The 19,026-nt window shown below is 37.4% G+C and overlaps 1 protein-coding gene and 1 long non-coding RNA gene across 3 annotated transcripts in view; both read right to left on the bottom strand.

Moving 5' to 3' along the window:
- The window catches only part of LOC135074409 (neuroglian), a 45,407-nt gene that overhangs the window by 21,107 nt on the left and 5,274 nt on the right, over positions 1-19,026 (bottom strand). For both annotated transcript variants that reach the window (XM_063968703.1, XM_063968694.1), the window contains exons 3-5: positions 14,290-14,907; positions 13,750-13,940; positions 7,048-7,323 (exon numbers count right to left, since the gene is read on the bottom strand). In XM_063968703.1, coding sequence (XP_063824773.1) covers positions 7,048-7,323; positions 13,750-13,940; positions 14,290-14,907 — 1,085 coding nt within the window. The remainder of the gene's footprint in view (positions 1-7,047; positions 7,324-13,749; positions 13,941-14,289; positions 14,908-19,026) is intronic.
- Positions 722-3,582, bottom strand: LOC135076497 (uncharacterized). The gene is made up of 3 exons (XR_010258276.1): positions 2,934-3,582; positions 1,947-2,012; positions 722-1,697 (listed from the first exon to the last, which is right to left on the bottom strand). It is a non-coding gene; the product is annotated as an uncharacterized LOC135076497 (long non-coding RNA).

Below are 19,026 nucleotides of genomic sequence, written 5' to 3'. Positions count from 1 at the left end.
ATATCTGGACGATGACCTCAGTTATACTCATACAACCTCACAACAGACGAAAGGGATTTTTTTTTATCTATGAAATGCCTATCTATAAACTGAAAATAACTCATAATTTATACTTTCTACGGTACTGTATTCTGTTGGAACGCATCAACTAAAACAAACAGTTTAGGCAACAATAGCCATATTGTGCTAAAAATACGAGTTCAAAATTGGTACTTCCTCTAACTGGGGAGTGGTTCCAGTCCAACGCTGCTCTCCATTTGCTTGTTACTTTCAGAATAATGGATTAGAAGATTTAGCATTTAAGCATTCAGGATATTATGATCCTTCCTACAAACACACATTAAACTTTATAATGTTATCAATATTCATATTTGGATTCTTTCAGTTATGGAATCTTGTGGTTTGAAATACAAAATGATGCTTTAGAAATTACTGAAGCAACATAGCCTATTATTACTATGACAAGTATACTTGGACGAATAAACCACTGGACACGAAACCTACAAGATTTCTAAGGAAACAAGATCAACCACTTTTTGCGGGGGGAGAGGTTTGACAATTGTCAAATAATGACATTTAGTGCTGGGAAAAGATCGTATTTTATCGATAGTTATGTAAATGAATGAATGAATGAACCTAACGAGATAAATGAATTATGGATTGATTTAATATTGAAAGTTTCTTTAATTGAAAGACTATAATTAATTATTGTATCGTGTTTATTATAGGTACAAATAATATTACAAATTATTCATATAGGTAGGTAACTAGGTGAAATATTTTTTTGCTGTGTTATCATTATCAAATTCGTAAAGCAATAAACAAGTAATATTCTGTTACGATCGACTGCTAACTAGCTTTTGGTCTCAACAAATGTTATAATCTGTCTCACGTCACGGACAAAAGTTTCATCAATAGCCTATTTCTATACATTTCATGAAACACAATTTGATAACATTATGACAATGTATTGCTTTGTAGCGCTTGCAGTACGGATGCACTATCTGAGATTATTTAATTCTTATCTAATGTTGTTGATATTCTTATGTTTAGGTCATTCGAGAAGACCTCCCAGTACTTATTTCGGTTTTGAAGACGTCGGTATATCCTAACTTCATTGATTCCAGAGCAATTTCGCGTTTCCGCTGTAAGCTGGATATTATATTCTTTGGTCGAAGATGTGTACACAGGGTACCTATCCTGTTGATGAGGGGTATTTCTTTTAGGGTTTTGTGCAGAATCGCGGAATATCATGTCTCCTTGTTTTGCTTTCATAGATCGTTTCCTTTAAGTCTTAGAGTGGGTGCTTGTGCTTCCTCCTGAATAATGAGGTCTAAATGTCTGAGATTCAGAAAGAAGTCAAGTGATGCCGATAGAGTGGTTCTCATACAACCCGTGGCCGCTATGTTTGCTAGGCACTATGCATGTTGTCGATATGACTCGCCCAGTTCAATTTGTTGTCAAGGGAGATGCTCAGATATTTCACCTGTGTTGGTTTTGTTTTGAAAAGTTCAGTGGCCTAATTCACGTATCTTGACAGTTAAGATCTCTCTGATGTTCAGAAGTCGTCCCATTGAAAAACAGTTGATGACAGGATGGACCAAATCAAGTTCCAACCACCCCGGTATTTCACTAAACGTGAGGGATGACACAGATCTAAAAGGTTCCACCTCGGTATTGCATACCGAAAATAAAACCTGTTAATAAAATAAATAATAATAATAATATGTAATCGTAGTCATTTGGCGTATTTTTGTGATGATATTATTAATATTTAGATGCAATGAAAAGTTTAAATTGTATGTTCCATCTGTGTGGATCTCATCATCTTTTGTTTCATGTGACTAAAATAAAGCCAAAAAATCAATCAACATCAAAAATATTTTATTCTTTGACCAGTGTTTTGATGTACAACATATTTCAAAAAAGGTGTAATTATTACTTACATTTACTGGTGTGCTTGTTTTGTATGTTCCATCTATGTCGATCTCATCATCTTTTGTTTCATGTGACTAAGATTATCAAAACAAAAAAATCTATCAAAATCATAAATATTTTATTCAAATTTGACCAGTGTTTTGGCACTTATGAATGTCAAAGATAATTTAAAAAAAACCGACCAAGTGCGTGTCGGGCGGGGGCCACGCGTAATGTAGGGTTCCGTAGTTGTTGTCCGTCGTTAACACAATATATTTTAGAAGCAAGCAATTACTTCATCTAAAGTAACTTTTTGTATTTTCTTCTAAGGATTTTTTATTAGTTAAGTATAATACATGAGTCAAATGACTATTACTCCTAAACTAACTGATGTATCTTAACCGTTATAGTTTTCCTTGAAAGTTCATAAAATAAATTATTATTATGATGTTTCCCAGATTTTTCAAGCTAACGGTTTAGTTTTTAGAGGGGACTCGAAAAAAAATTGGCACTTTAAACTTTAATAATTTGCAAACAGATCTCTAAATGGAAAAATAGCCTTAGAAACCCCTAAGCAATTTTAAAAGACCTGTCCAACGATATCCCACACGATGAGGTAGAAGATAAAAAAAATTCACCCCCACTTTACATGTACCTACCCCTAGATGTAAAGCAACTAGCTACCGTAATATTTTTTTTTTTTCAAAATTTTATCTTACTGTTTTATCGGCGTGATTAATATACATACCTCCACAAAATTACAGCTCTCTAGTGCCAATAGTTTCCAAGCAAAACTTCGGACAGACAGACATAGCAAAACTATAAGGGTTCCTTGTCAAGACTACGGAACCCTAAAAAAGGTAGCCCTTTAGGGCACTTTATGTGTCTCCTTATCTTTTGAGCCATACCAGTTACACAATTTGAACCATAAATGTTTTGTGTCTACTGATATTTTGGTGAATTAGTTGACTTTTAAGATAAAATATCTAATAAAATTTGATAATGATTGTACTTACAAATTTAGGCAAATTCAATGTAGGTATAGAATCTTTGTGCAGTTTTCTCTGTTTCGTAGAATTGGCATTGTAGCATTCTTCCGCAAAATGAATGCTACAAATGCAGTGGTTTTTAGTTGGAATTCACATATTTTGTCTTCCGACTGCCTCTATCCACCTTCTCCTTCTATTTGGATCCACTGGAAATCTAAAATTAATTTGAATAATTTCAGTTTCAGTTTGTTTGGTATATCGATAAACTTATCGACATTTTTCAAGCCCTTTACGTCATAAAAAATGAGATGTGAATGAAGAATGAAACCTATAATCCAACCAAATTAAATATGCTACATGTTTTAAGCATTTACATGTACAATGAGTACTTTTTAAAATGACGTAATCATATTTTGTTTACATATCAAATTTTATTTATTTTACGAAAAAATAGCTACTATAATAGATTTAAAATGTACTTACGCGTGATAAGAAACATTTCTTGTGTGACCGGAATAATTTTTTCAATAAAGTACGGCGCATTTACCCATTTTTCGTGATATTTTTACTCTTCGAGAGCTCGCGTCATACTGACAAAGTGACAACCTGACAACATTTACCATGGCTAATTTAGCCTTGGTAAGTGCCAGCGGGGTAAAGACGAAAACGTCACTCGTTACGCGTCCAGTGGTTTATTCGTCCAAGCAAGTATACCATAGTAATAACAGGCCTCCTTCCAAATTACATTTTGGTAATTTAACTTCGGTCGTGTGACGTACACGTACTATCATCGGATTATCCTGATGACTCACTGAGGTCGTCGAACCAGGGAAAAAATTCGGGAATTGGTTTCCGTTAGGGTTGTCAAATTCAATAAGGATCAGATTTCCATTAAGCTTGTGTTTATGGGACTGACAATGTACCATTTTTTTTTAATACAGGCTACGAGGAACTTTTTCTGTAATTTGCTGTGTTATAATAAAAGTCAAGCCCACATAATACCTAATCTACTGCAAAACCACGAAGTACATGCCTTCTTCTTCGACAAAAATATTCGTTTACTCTAGAAAGCACTACCTACAAGTTTACAAGAATCATTAGTAAAATGGATTTCTTAAAAAAAAGGTTGGGAACCCTAGGCATCACCCTGCACCCCTGAAAGGCCGCTCGCCGCTCCTTCCCGCACGTCAGAGGGTGGCAGGTAGCTGTTTGCACACGCGATGCTACGCCGTGGGTGCAGCTGGACTTTTATGATCCCATACAACAACACACCGAGTCCACAATCCCGCCAATTTGATACAGTTTAGGATTAACAAGATGTTTTGCTTGCGGCCATCGCGCGATATTGGCTGTTATAGCTACAATGTGACTTGACAGTAAGAGCTATTTTGGTAAGAATTCACGAGGATCACAACGAGACAGATCACGTGACACACGTGCGGGTTGGACAGGATCACGTCTAATCTATTGCTATTGTCGTATGTTAGTTGTAAGGATTTTTTCTGTCACAATAGTGTTTTGAAACCACAATACCATGAAATATCGGACTAATAAAACGGATATTAAATTACAAGACCCTCGGGCTTTGACATTGGCAAAACATTTTGCTATCAATTTCCACATGGATAAGCTTGAGTCACGTCTTCCACTGATCGTCTCTTTGTTGTACAATCAGTCAGTTGCGTCATGTTACATTTATATATTTTGTTATTATTTATTTTTCCATACGTGGATATAAATAGTAGCAAACTAAAGGAATCGTATCAAACAGTATGAATAACATGTATTCAGAATCTGTAAGCTGGCGACAAATTCAACGTAGCAACCGCACAAAAACCAAACTTATTCAAGTTAACAATAAGTTTTTTGTACAGCGAACAAATACTTGGCTAGATGAATGAATATCGTTCTCAATTGGAGCAAGGCCAATAAAAGCAGCTTAAAATCATAAAACCCGTCAGTTGGTGAGCGAGCCACAGCTCGTGGGTCGGACATCCCATGATCAATTATAACTGACGTTTATGGCGGTGCCGGAGTTCATTTCGGATATAAAACTTTTATATTAAAACTGACAACGTGAATAAAGGGACTTTTAACAATGTTGTTATTTAGTAGTCCAACCCACCGTCCAAAGCAATGTCGTTAGATTGGATGTGATGTATTCGAATAAAGCAGTCGAGAACATCAAATGTCACTTTTGCAGCTCGTATTGAGAAATCGGATTCGTGGAAAACGTAGGCAGATAAAATAAACGCAATCATTCTTGTATTACAAATATCACAATATACAAGTGTAATAAATGAAAAACGGCAATGACTAGAAATCAACAATTTAGAGTTATTATCTTAACTTCGTTAATAGATTTCTAATACAGTGTATTATTACCAACACGGCCGTTAACATTTGGAACGTAACACGCGAATAAAGCATTATAGTCTAGTCTGGCTAGACAATAATTCATTGAGCATTAAGGAGTAGAATGGATAAATGTTTCAGTAATGAACTTTCTCCACTCTGAACTTCATGTTACGGCTTCTTTGACCATTGTAACATTGCCTTAAGCGTTCACAGCAGATTATACAAACAATTTTGGGTATCCACGGCTTGAATACAACCACAATTTCCGACTTAAAGTAAGAAAAATAAGCACTTTTAATAAAATATTGTCTGAATTTTTAAACTTTTTAACTGTGTACACACCACAAATGTAACAAAAATACATTTTGATTGTTGAGACAACTTCTTGGCAATGTAGACATGATATTAAAATAAATGCATTTATAAAAATGTACCGATAACACTACAAACTGTGCAACCAAAGTACCGATTAAAGCTAAATTTTAAAACTGAGGGTAGATCCAAAACTACACGTAGAAAAAAAAAAAGAAAAATATTTTTATTATTACTAATACACACCTAACAATAAACTATCAACAGAATCTCGGCACCATTTTCATTTTGATTTTTTGTTGACCAGTGTTATTTATCGAAGTTGGGACCAACAAACTTATGCCTTCGTCTAAGAAATCCTGCCCTCAAGGCGGGATTCGAAGTTGTTATAATGTCCAACCCAATGTACCACTTATGTAGTTACGTCATTCGCAGCATAAATATTACCATATAAGTTTATTATATTGATTTATTCAAGATAAGCTAAGTACATGTGGGACATAACTTGAACGCTTCGAAACTATGTATTCTCTATCGAGTAAGAACTTGTAAATTGCTGTCATACGAGCGTGCGTGCCTTTCGCTCGTATGCGAGGCAGCCACGACCTCGATCTTTCACGTTTCAATGATAGAAATCTATCTTGTAAATTGCCAACTCCCAAACTTTACAGATAAATAGAGAATTAATACCAAAAAGTTACATATTCCAATTCCATGTATATTGGAATCTACTTTAAACTTTGAATCCCCAATAATCGGAGTTTAGTCCTCGACCAATCCAATTACGTGTACGTTAATGTCTCGCTGCCCCTGACAATGAAAAATGACATAATATCCTGCGCAGCGATCATATTCAAGTGACCTACAGACACGATGTTTTGAATCTCTGTGAGATGGGTGACAAAAAATATAGAGACCATTTTTTAGCCTGATTGAACAAATTGATCTATTAATTATCTTCTGAAGACGTGTTTTTAAAGCATTCGAATTCTGTAATTAGTGCTCGGATTAAAGAATTCGAATTCACGACTTCGCATGTGCGAAAATTGATTTCTGTCTGATTACCAACTATTTCTTAATTATCCGAAAGTCATTAAAATCAAAATTTAAAAGTGTTTACATTAAGTTTTTTTTTTAGTTAGAGCCAGATAATTTATTGTTGGTAATTGATTCGTCATAATTTATATGGATTTAAAAACAACGCCAATTACAAGTTTATATCTTAACCAACTGTATATCTAACAACCTAGAAAACGTAAAAAGACGCAACATCGATCGGTCGTGCTCCCAATCGGTACACCGACGATTGAGTGAAGTTTGCGAGAAGCACCTGGATGCGGGCAGCAAAAAACCGTTTTGTGGAAACCCTTGGGAGAGACGTTTATTTAGCTGTGTTCGTTCTTCGATTGAAATGAAAAAAAAAAGACATATGCAACAATCTGAATAAAATAAAAGCATCAAGATTACTCACATTGCACGTTGATGTAGACATCCTTGTACACGAAGCCGATGGAATTGGTGGCGTTACACCCGTAGTTTCCAGTGTCCTTCTTCACCAGGTCGGTGATGATGATGGAGTCGGCGGTGACCTGCCGCCGGGGGTTGGGCTCGGCCTGCTCGATGGGCTTGCCGTTGTGCACCCAGGATATCTGGGGGACAGGGGTCCCGCCGGCCTGGCAGCGGATGACGGCGGTTTCGCCTTCTGCCTTATTCTGGAACTCGGGCTCTTCGGTGAAGAATGGGGCGGCTGGAATAGAATTACGAGATTAGTGATGTGCAAATACAGTTTTAGCACAGGGTGGGTCACTTTTTTGGATTTTAAAGACAAATATGCAACGCCGTGTGGTGACGACAGAGTAGAATACATTTATCACCAAACCCTACTCTGCCCGCGGGTGCCGTAAGAGGCGACTTAGGGACTACACAATACCTACTACACATTAAACAGAGAACGGGACAAACTTGACCTGCATTGGTGGGGTTTTTTATGGCGGTCAAGCTGTAGATCCTGGCAACACAGGATTTGCAGCGGTGGAAAAGAGAGGTGGGAATAGTCCCGTTTAAACAGAGAACGGACAGCAGCGCTCTCTCATAAACATTAATCTTTTAAACTGCGATCTCCAACCCGCCTGTGGTGGTGTGTTATGGCAAAACCCTTCACTGAAGTGGAGGAGGCTCATAGTTCAGCAGCAGTAAAGGGCCATTGATGATGATGATCCTACTCCATTATTTTGTACAGTTTCGATTGATTCTGTCTATCTATCTTCCACCATGTCCCAAACTACTGAGGGCAGCTGTCTGCTCGTTATCCACTTACTTGTTGCACTAAATTTTACTTGATTGAAACCAACGACCGTCAAAGTCGGATAAACAAATTAAAGAAGTTTAAACGATAATAAAGTCTCTTTAGTTAGGACATAATAACAGAAATAAAGAAAATATAAGTAGGAAACTGCATTATGAACATCCACGTTAGCTTTGTTTTATTACCTCGCAAGTGGTTGTTTTACGGCCAGCTTTGAATATTATGGATCCGCTTCATACATTCAGTTAAAGTTATTCAAATTAAATTGCCAAGAATACGATGTTGGCGCGGCAAAACAGTACTTTATTATTTTATATGATACCTACCTACAAATGCAGTTTACTGTATAAGAATGCCTCATTTACTATGAAAGCTCCAAGAAGATACAAATAATGAAATCATGGGGTAAACACAATAAGTTTTCGGTCTACTCAATCCGTCTCTTTCCTCCGACTTACATGATACATCAGCACTTTTGAGCAAGCTAAAATACATACGAGTAACTTCATATGCCTTACTCGTTTTACGAAGATTCTAGATTTAAAAGAAGTCTTACGATACAAGAGGTTACAATTTAGAAGATAAAATCGCGTTTACAGTTCTAACGGCTTCATAGCAATCAATCGTAATGAAGCAATTACCACCGCTTACAAGTTCAATTGAGCTGCTTTTACAAGTTTATTTTAAAGTTGCACTAACTGCAACACTAAATTAAAGACGGTAGAGCAAATGCTCTTTTAGCTGCATCGGCTAGGGCTTTTCTCATTTGCGTAGTTTCTCTTTTGAGGTTTATGTAGGACGCGACTATTGTGTGTGTAGGTGTTACCATATAATATTACATTTTAATTGCAAAAAAAGTCAAAAATTATGTGGTTTCAGACGTAAACTATGTTACTATTTTGATATTTTCACACCTACTACTATTTTCACAAATAAATATCTTACTGAACCGCAATGAATAGTAAAAGGTATGTAATTTATGTCAGAGATCCCATCCCACTATTCCATATTTATCCCGTAAATAAAATCTGAAGAAACGAGGGCAGTCACCCCTAGGATTTCCCGACTCGTCAGCGTCGCTAAGTATTCTTAAACGTATCGGGCGAAACCCGACAACGCAGTCTGGGCTCCAGTTACGCGGATTAGATATAACGAAGGCTCCAGAGAGATAGATTTCACTAGTAAACTGATTTACGACACGGTAATGGACATTTATGTAAACAAGAGTCAGTTTATTGCTAGTAAAAAGACATTTGAATGAAACGACAACAAGAGAAAGGGTTCGAATTTCGCACGATTCTTAGGTGTTAATTAAGTATCCATTAGCACTAAAAATCTGTTAATATTTCCTTCAAGGACTGCTTTGGTACTTCAAACCACATTTTTTCCATGAAAAACGTACCATTAACAGTTTCAGCGACTTCAAAGTTAAGAAAGTTGAGCTGTGAGTGGAAATTTCGCAAAAGAAATGCTTACTTTTTCTTGCCTCCAGTTCAAAAGAGATTAGGGGAAGGGGAGCGAAGTATTTACTCGCACAAAGTAAATATGTATGAGGAATATAAGTGAAGGACTCGAGCGTAAGAAAACATGCGAGGTAGAGAGAGCTAGATAAATAGGCGCACCGCAACCTGTTTTAAAGGGAGCTTTAGTGGAAAAATATAAATATTCACGCCGTTTCACTGATAACGTATAGACCTAGCCCCACACTACTCCGCTTCCTCGCAATCTTTGTGGAAATCCAACCAAGTGTAGTTTTTAAACGATAGGCCAAAAGTTTCTTGAAATAGTTTCGTTTACACAATGGATCAAGGAAGGAAGCTTCTTTATGCCTTCTGTCACCAATGTTAATTATAGAACTGTGATTCACTCATTAAATTACTACGTAATAAGTGACACAGATTTTATTATCCTGACCTACATGGTCAATAATAAAATGCTTAGGCATAGAGTCCATTGCAAACGCAATAAAGTGTATTCTATATCGGGCGTGAGTCGTGACATAGTTGTTTGCGGTCGTTCGCGGTAAATTGCGCCCGCTTCCACGAAGGGACGTACGTGACGACCCCCTGATTGAGGACAATCTATAACATAATGAGGAATTGTTTTAATGACACAAATTCTGACCGATCTATTGTGAATTTCAATGGTTTTATGCGTCAAAATCTCAAATTATTACAAGTTACTAACTTTGTATTCTGTAAGCGGAAAAGAAATATCATTAAACGGATACTACCCGTAGAAAACGTAATCAAGCTAGTTCTAAGTCGATCAAAGCGTGCGACATTTAGTTGACCGACAATTTTTTATCTTGAAGACGTTAATTTATGTTTGTATGCCACATACGTCCGCTTCCTTTCCAGGGCTGTAGATGCATTTATGCAGTTAGATGTAGCAGTTTGCAGACAGACGGGCAGTTTATTACTCCTCCAACTATGGTTATGACCTATCGTGGAGGATGCGCTTGAGCCGAGTTTTATGTTTGACTTTTAGTCAACTTAGTTTGCAGTTGTTTAAAAAAAGATTCATTAGAAAGCTCATCTGTTGGATTTGCAAATATGCCTCAATGTTTTTATTCCCCGACTATTACTGTAATAGAGATGTAGCTTCTAATCTTGCTACGTAGACGAAGGACGAAGTAAGGTACGACAAATGGAATTATCTCGCAATAAAACAAATTGGAAGTCCATCCACCGTTCAGGTTCAGGTACGGAATCCTGCACAGGGCTGACCGATAGGAATTTCTCAATTAATGTGTGAACTAGGTCACAGTGGTTCGCGTGCGTGGCATTACGTCACCGAGCCGGCATATTTAATGCACGCTGTCGCCGCCCGCGGGAACGATAACAACACTATTTGCGATATTGGAAATGGTTTATTGATCCTGGACGCGGGTGCTGGTTGGTAACCAGACGTAAAAATACGATGAGGAAATATGGGGATAGGTAAGCATGACGGCGCCACTAAACTCTCCATAACCATACAAACTAGACGAAGAGAATCCCAAAGATTTACCAATGGAAGTCGCAAAGTTGAGGAAACTGAAAATCTGCAAACGCAGTTGAAAAATAACATACAAACTGTCTTTACAACATTCATGAAATAAGCGGTGCATGAAAAAGTTTTCTTACAATCAAGCGGCATTGAGTTGAGATGCTATAAAGGAAATAAGAATCCTAGATTAAAGTGCACGCTCGAAAAACGTCAATGAAAGGTCTGTCGTCGAATGCCACAATTACGGTGTAAACTCAGGAACCGAGCGTTGGAAGCGGGATGACGACGAATTCAAAGCGATGGAAAAAAATAAACGAAACAATTTTGGGTCCTTCCATTGTAAAGCTAAAAGCACAAGCGCTGCACGCAATCATAGCAGTCGCGGGGGTTTTATCCAAGCAAATGCTTTTGGTGGCGTCGCGACAAAAAGTATTTTTTGCACATGGATTAAAAAGCGTAACACGGCGTGCGGAGAATAATATTTTTAAAAACCTATTCTTTTATTTTTAGCGCAGATGAAATTAACTTTATTAATAAAATATACTACAACTAACTACAGTTGTTTGCATTTACCTAACAAAACAAAAACTAAACAAATCGTTCACTCATTCAGACGTGTAATTCACGTCACGAACTCTGTTATAAAACATGTACTTTATGAAATTGGTGTTGTTATCTTGGACAGTTTTATGAACTTCGTCTTGTCTCCAGATAATGCATCTCTTGTGTACCCGAGATTAATGCACTTTTGATTATTTTTAACACAAGCAGTAAGTTCAAAAAAGTTGTTTCGTAAATAGTAAATGAATTTACTTAAGACAACTTTCACTACGATCACATAGGTAACTGACACGAAGTGCAAGTTCATCACGACTTCAATAATGCATTCTGTCCATGTCTATACATACATGTATGGTAATATGATAGAGAACCCTGTTTCTGAGAAATGTTTATGGGCTATTACAATTGTACCTTACTTTTACTCAAAGAATTCATAATAATTAGACAGATTTCGAGAATTCTTCGTAAACAAAAAAGCTAAACTTCGAAACAAAATATTTGACAGAAGCAAACGTCGTCACGCAATTTCCCTAGACCCATTCGGCTTGAATGGAAAGCCAACAGAATAGATTGACAATTATACGAAGAATGCCGCTTTCGTTACAGAGGGGAAGTGACACAAAACACCCAATTCCAGGCGCCGGGCAAGTGGGGCAGTAAAACCTCGGCCTGCGGTGGGCGTGACGAACATTCCTAATAACGAGCCCGGCACGAGCCGCCCTGACTCTGAGTTATCGGTGTGCACACACCTTTAGCACTCAGCCCGATCCAAATGCTCCCGCGTGGACGATACAAGATAACATACTGTTATTGCTAAGAAATCCAATAAAAAAAGCATTTCCAATTCTAATAGGCTTGAATCGATAAAATGTGTTATTTCCACTGTTTTAAGCCTGAAACGATTGAAATGTTTGCAAAATATTCCGCTCTACATAGTCGCAGTCGCAGACGACGCGTTGACAACTGACAGCGTTAGCGCTAATTTACATAGCCGTAACTGTAACGGTACTGAAGAGATAAGTATCACCGCACACGAGAGTACGACTGTATTGAAGTAATAACTCGGTATTACTGCTAATTAGTATTGATGAGAGGAAGTAGGCGCCGAAAGAGGCGCCCACGTACAAAGGGACCTTTATTGGGACCCTCTTTATGGCACAATGTAAGTACCGCGCATTGTTGCACTGACGCAGGACAAATGTTAATGTAGGCGTGATGCCATCTTTTTGACAGTTACATCGTTAATAATGCACGTGAAATTGTTACGAAGTACTATTGTTCTAGTTATATCAATTTTCCACTTGACATTGGCACAAATAAATCCATATATCTACCACCATAGGTTTGATTGTCATTAATTAAGAGAAGCAGAAGACTATGCACGTTCGAAGTCCTACATTTTACAATAGTATCGTTTTTATTTTGCCACTGGAATCAACAGGTTAACGATTTTGCCCGCTAATAGTTTAAAAGGTTATTGTGAAAGCAAACGAACTAAAAATAATATTCATTCACACATTCCCACCGAAATAAACAGTCATTGGATTGCACTTTCAGTAATGACGCGAGTAGAAAGTGATAAATGACGGTGACGTGCTCATAGAATGTACTGAATGGCACCCTCCATAAACTATGTGAAACGATCGTCTGTAAAAATTCGCATGGAGCTTTGAAAGGGAAGCGCCCTTTACGCCTACGAGGTAACTGGAGATGTCAATGTGTAATCATCCTTATTTATCCGAAATAGGGGTAACGTTTTTTGCATGCAATGTATTTATTGCATCTGTAGCGTAGCGCAGACACGTTTTTTATGTGTGCTTGAACTTTGCGATGTTAGTAAAAACGCATCGAAGCCGGCTTCAATAAGTTATCCTTCCTTTCTAATAGAAAAACCGACCTTAAGTTTGATTACTGCCTTTGAAATGGTAAATAGATTGTTTCCGCGAACAACAAAACGTTTATTACGTAAGCGTGCGATGTTTCAGTGGTGTGAACGTACATGTATTTTTACTGTCGCGTGCTTTCTGGCGGGCGAACAAAGAGCTGGCTTCGACGCAACAAGCGCATTTTCAAACGTTCACCGGAGCATTCTCGTTGCATTATGTAGTTTTGTGAATGTAACCTTTTTGTGTGACGGGTTCACTGGACAAAGGGACGCCAGCGTGGCCATACGGCGAATTTTGCGAGATTTATCTTCTAAAATGTAATGCCTGATTGAATATTATATTGAAACCGCTATCAATGAAATGCATTTCACAACCAATATCTTGCTGTACTTATTCTGCGTGATACTGCGGGACGATAATATGGACTCACCCTCGATATTGAGCTGGATGGAGTATGTGAGCGCGGTGCCGACGCCGTTGGAGACCTCGCAGGTGTAGGTGCCCTGGTCCTCGTAGCCGGGGTACTTGATCACCAGTGTCTTGCCGTAGTTGTCCTGCGTGATACTTTGGGACGACAGTATCGTTTTGCCGTTCTTCTTCCAAACTATCTGAGGTAGCGGCCTGAAAATTGTATTCGTTGAAATAATTTGCTCTTAATAGCTATTTTGAATAAGCTAAATATAAAAAAATTGGTCTTTACAAAAAATTAAATTTTAAACCATAATTAATTACCACTGGACTACATTTTATGGATCAAAGATATTCAGTCATAAAATGTTAAAGACTCATTGTACGAGTATAAACTACGAAATGTCACGTAAAAACTAAACGACAAGCCATTTGAGTTGATTGAACAATCAGACCACAACATTAGAACTTTCGTACAGGACGTGACACCGTTATCTCTGCTTTTATAAATCGCATTAAGCGGCATCGATCGGGCGAACCCGATCTGAGGGGAAATACTCACGTTCCACCGTAAATACAGTAGAGCTCCACCCGCTTGCCTTTGAGACCCTTCTCAACTCGACGGGTGGTGTACTGGCGAACTGGTTCGTGCTTGTTTAGCGCTGGAGATATGCCAGTAGGCTTCACTTGAAGATACACCTTGTTTCCTAATTTATACTCGTTCCTAAAGAGAGACTTCGCCGCACATGTATACGCGTAGTCTTCGCTTGCATCAAATCGAGTCACGTTCGAGAACCACAAGTTTCCTTCAGGGTCTAAGGTCATACGGGAGTTGTTGATCGTCTTCAGCTGCCCTTGTTCGCCTTGCAACATCCAGTACACTTTCGGGCTGGGATGGCCGTCTGGGGGCTCGCACGTCAATTTGAACGGCTTGCCCTCATCAGCCGTGATCATGGTCTGAGGCCCGTCGGTTTCCTTGAAGGAGTTCAGCTCGGCTCTTCGTACAAACACCGAGTTCGAGGTGGCGGTACCCCATTCGTTCTCGGCGAAGCATTGGTACTGGCCGAGGTCCTCGTCCCTAGGCTGGCTGACCACGAGCGTACCCCGCCCCGGCTGTTGCGAGATACGGTTGTCGTAGCTGGTGTATTCGAAGGGCTTTCCGTTCTTGATCCATCTGTACCTGTTTCGGGAGAAATAAAATGTTAGTAAGAAGAAACCGTTGTTAAATTAATTAAACTAGTTTAATATTGCGGATTGCACGCTGCGCGGGTTTGGTCTGGAACACGTTTATCGCGTGTTTTAGTTTCACGATAAAAAAACACGGTCGTAAAAACTATAATAATTATTATTAGGCTTACATTATTCATATCATAAGCATAAAAAATTTCATTAATCCCAAATTTTGAACGTTTCATTCCTCATTTATGATGATAAGATGTAATTTAATTTTTCATCGACCAACCATCGAAGGAGTTAAACTAAAACAAACAGGCAGCCGAACTTTCGGATTTTTATTATTAGTCTATTGTACTAGATGTAAAGCTTGGCGATGTTCATGACACACGTAAAACCAGTTTATCTCGATTCGCTACGCACAGTCTAAAAGCAGTAAAGGGAAATTACGTCATTTGTGAATAATCTTCTCAAGAGCAACAAACTTTTCGTTTTGTGAAGCTTTTGAATGACTGAAATTAATGAACTGCATGAATCACTTTTAATTGTGGTAGTAGTCATCGCAATGAGTCGTCTAAGCGAACCTATGCTCATCCTACTAATATTAAAAATACGAAAATTACACGCAATATAAAACTACTGAACCGATTATTATGAAACATACAATAAAAATATTGTTTTTAGAATAACATATACATAATAGACTAGTAACGATATGTGACAAACTGAATTTCATACGGGCAAAGCCGCGGGCTAAAGCCAGTTTACAATAAATGGAACAGCAAATTGGATGCGATTGCAAACAATTAGAGCACTATTTGTCAAATCGATCAGCGTCGGTTTGCTCTAGTTATTGTTATAATTTACATTAATCATATATCAAAACATAAAAATATGCAAAAAAATTACTCGCAAACAGTTATTATCTATTAGTAGCATGTAGAGGTCTCGAGATGACTTCATTGTGCGAGAATATCGAGGTTGATTCACGGCACGAATAATAAATAAGTGATACCGCGAGCTGTCATTAATTACATCATTTATAGAAATATGGGATCTGTGTGTCCTCGTCACTAGCATTTACATATCATAATAGCGCTAATTCTAAAGCATTACTCAATTTCGGAGTAAATCAAAGTTTATTAACGTTATTGGAATAGGATTTTACTGAAACACGGAGCGGCGATAAACGCCCTCCCTGTGTAAATACGGGGATAAGTATAAAATGATCGCGAAAGTAAATAAACGTGACAGACAATGACGAAGCGGGATTTGTGAAAGACATTTCTAATACCGCTCCGGGCTGAAACAGTGGCCATTATTATAGGTACTTTTCCTTATATTTTCTCTTTGCGCGTGGTTCCGATCGAGTGGATTGCGGTTCGTCAAATACAATTTATTATCATCCCTTGGGAACTATACTAAATTCCTAGATTGAAAATGGAAAACAAAGCGTACAACTTTTCCTAAAATCTAATAATAAAAAAATTAACTGATCAGCAGCATTTCTGGGTGTTATCTCATAAGCATTTAGACACAAACAAACATCGATTTTGTAAAGATCGTTACACTAACTACTACGTGGACCGACGATCTGGTAAAGGTCGCGGGAAGAGCCTGAATGCGGGCAGCGCAGGACCGTTCATTGTGGAAAACCTTGGGGGAGGCCTTTGTCCAGCAGTGGACGTTATTTAACTGAAACGAACGAACGTTACACCAAAGAGGGTACGAATGTTCTACAATTAGGTTTTATCTTTCCCAATTTCTGATCTATATTCGGAAAACAAAAATGCTTTATTCCAGGTGAAAATCTAGAGATGTAAATAGATCGTATGGCACTACTTTTGCTGTGCATATGCTATTTATTTACCTACGTATTACGTGATATTGAACAATGCGTCCTTTAAATAGCCGCTGCTATCATCGTGCATTTCGATTTCAATAGCGATGCAAAAAGTCGATGGCCTTTATAGCGTTATACGGCGAGCTGCTCGAGCACTGAAGTCGACCTTACTACTTAAATGCTAAATACTAAAAGCGTTTAATGATTTTAAAGCTTTTAAATGCATCCTCAGGTAGGTAAGGTCAAAACTCGCAGACAAACTTTATTTTTTGGATCTGCATCGGTGAGCTTTATTAGTTTTAGCAGGCCTGTTCATCTCCGCGAGTTTACATTGAAAACAAAACACGCACGATGGCCCACCTACAGGACACTATTCGACAAGGCCTCACATACGAGCGAACATTGACTGACGCACGCGTATTCTTGTGTATGATGGAAGAAAATAAAGAAAATGGTGTACTAAATACTGTGCAGTATTTAACTGCCTAAATAATAATAAAAACACAGAATGTACTTTTTCAACCGACTTCAAAAAAGGAGGAGGTTCTCAATTCGACCCGTATGTTTTTTTTTTTTTTTTTTTCTATGTTTGTTACGCGATAACTCCGCCGATTATAAACCAATTTGAACGATTATTTTTTTGTTGAATAGGTATTATCAAAAGGGTGGTTTCATGCTAATTTGAAGAAAATATTTCACCCCCAAGGGTGGAAAATTGGGGATGAACTTTTTTATATGCAATATCTCCGCCGATTATGAACCAATTTTTTTTGGTCTCAGTGTACTGCCTACCTTCAGTGGTAACATCAAGGTAATAATTAGTTAACTAAAAAGCAAGAAATAAGTAAAATTTTATAAAAAAAAATAAAACCGACTCCAAAAAACCTACACTAAAACGTAGAAAAATAATTACTAATTACCTACTTATTTATTAGGACGAATTATTAATATTTATGTAGGTATACCATGATTGATACTTTTGGAGTCGGTGCAGGCAAACTTTACATGTTTCATAATCTTGGCACCGACTCCAGAAGTATCAATCATGGTATACCTACATAAATATTAATAATTCGTCCTAATAAATAAGTAGGTAATTAGTAATTATTTTTCTACGTTTTAGTGTAGGTTTTTTGGAGTCGGTTTTATTTTTTTTTATAAAATTTTATTAAGTTGCCTCAAGACACTGGGAGGTAAATAAGTAGTTAATATTATTCATGATAATTCATGCTAAATCATGTATTTCCTCCGCCATTTTCCGCAGTTTGGCACCTCACGTCACATCATTTTACCGAAGTCAGCCCTATAGCTTCGGCGCAGTGCCGATCACTGACGTTTGTCAACAAAATGGTGCTTGACTCTTGAGACAGGCTAAATTACACCATATTGTTAATGACATTGAGCATACATTTTTTTAAATACCTTCGCGAAGTAAAACTTCTGTACGTAGTACTTATTATTATTCTGTGGTTTTAGGTCGTAGAAAACCGCATAAAGGTGATTTAAAGTGAAAGCCACAGTCTTTTAGATAAAGAAGAATAATTCATAAATTTTGGACAATAAAGTCCGCAGGAGATAATGGCAAGTTTTCTGTCGGTTAGAAATAGGCAAATTAAAATAGATGTGTGTAGTTAGTAGTTACTTATTACGCACTAATTCCAGTCATTATTTCTGTCCTAACTTCGCCCACGTGTTTAACACTTGATTACGATACGTTGATGAACCTAATAAAATGATCGCGCCTCGATGGTTATCATCATTTGGCGAATTAACAAATTAATACCGTATTAGCTTCTGCCCGCGGTTTCGCCTGCGTTTATTTAATAGCACGTAAAATCTCTTTAAGATTCATTCGCGACAAAATGTATGTCCTTCCCAGGGTGGAAAAAAATCACGATTTTTTTATTTTAATCAAAAAAATCAGATTTTTTTGAATAAATCGTGATTTATTTGATTTATATTGATTTTTATTCGATTTTGCAATCATTGCCTTAGTTTTTCATGCGGAAAACATGTTTATTTAGGTACAATTGAGGTATAGTACTGGGAACAAGCCAAAAAAGTTAAATTATGTAAGATGGTATGTCATATTTTTACTGAAACAAGAAAAAACTCTTCAAAAACAGCTCGTCCTAAGTGGTGTCTGTTTCCATTACAAAAACACGAATATCTTTTTACAAGTATCAATTTTATTTTTTTCGCAAAAAAAATCTATACAGGGTGTTAGGTAAATGGGTATATGAGCCAACACTAGCCCATGTTAACATGGGCATATAAATGGTA

Source organism: Ostrinia nubilalis, chromosome 1 (genome assembly GCF_963855985.1).
Source record: "Ostrinia nubilalis chromosome 1, ilOstNubi1.1, whole genome shotgun sequence".
NCBI lineage: Eukaryota > Metazoa > Arthropoda > Insecta > Lepidoptera > Crambidae > Ostrinia > Ostrinia nubilalis.
The sequence above is the reverse complement of the archived record's forward strand: the minus strand, read 5'-3'. Positions and strand labels throughout refer to the sequence as shown.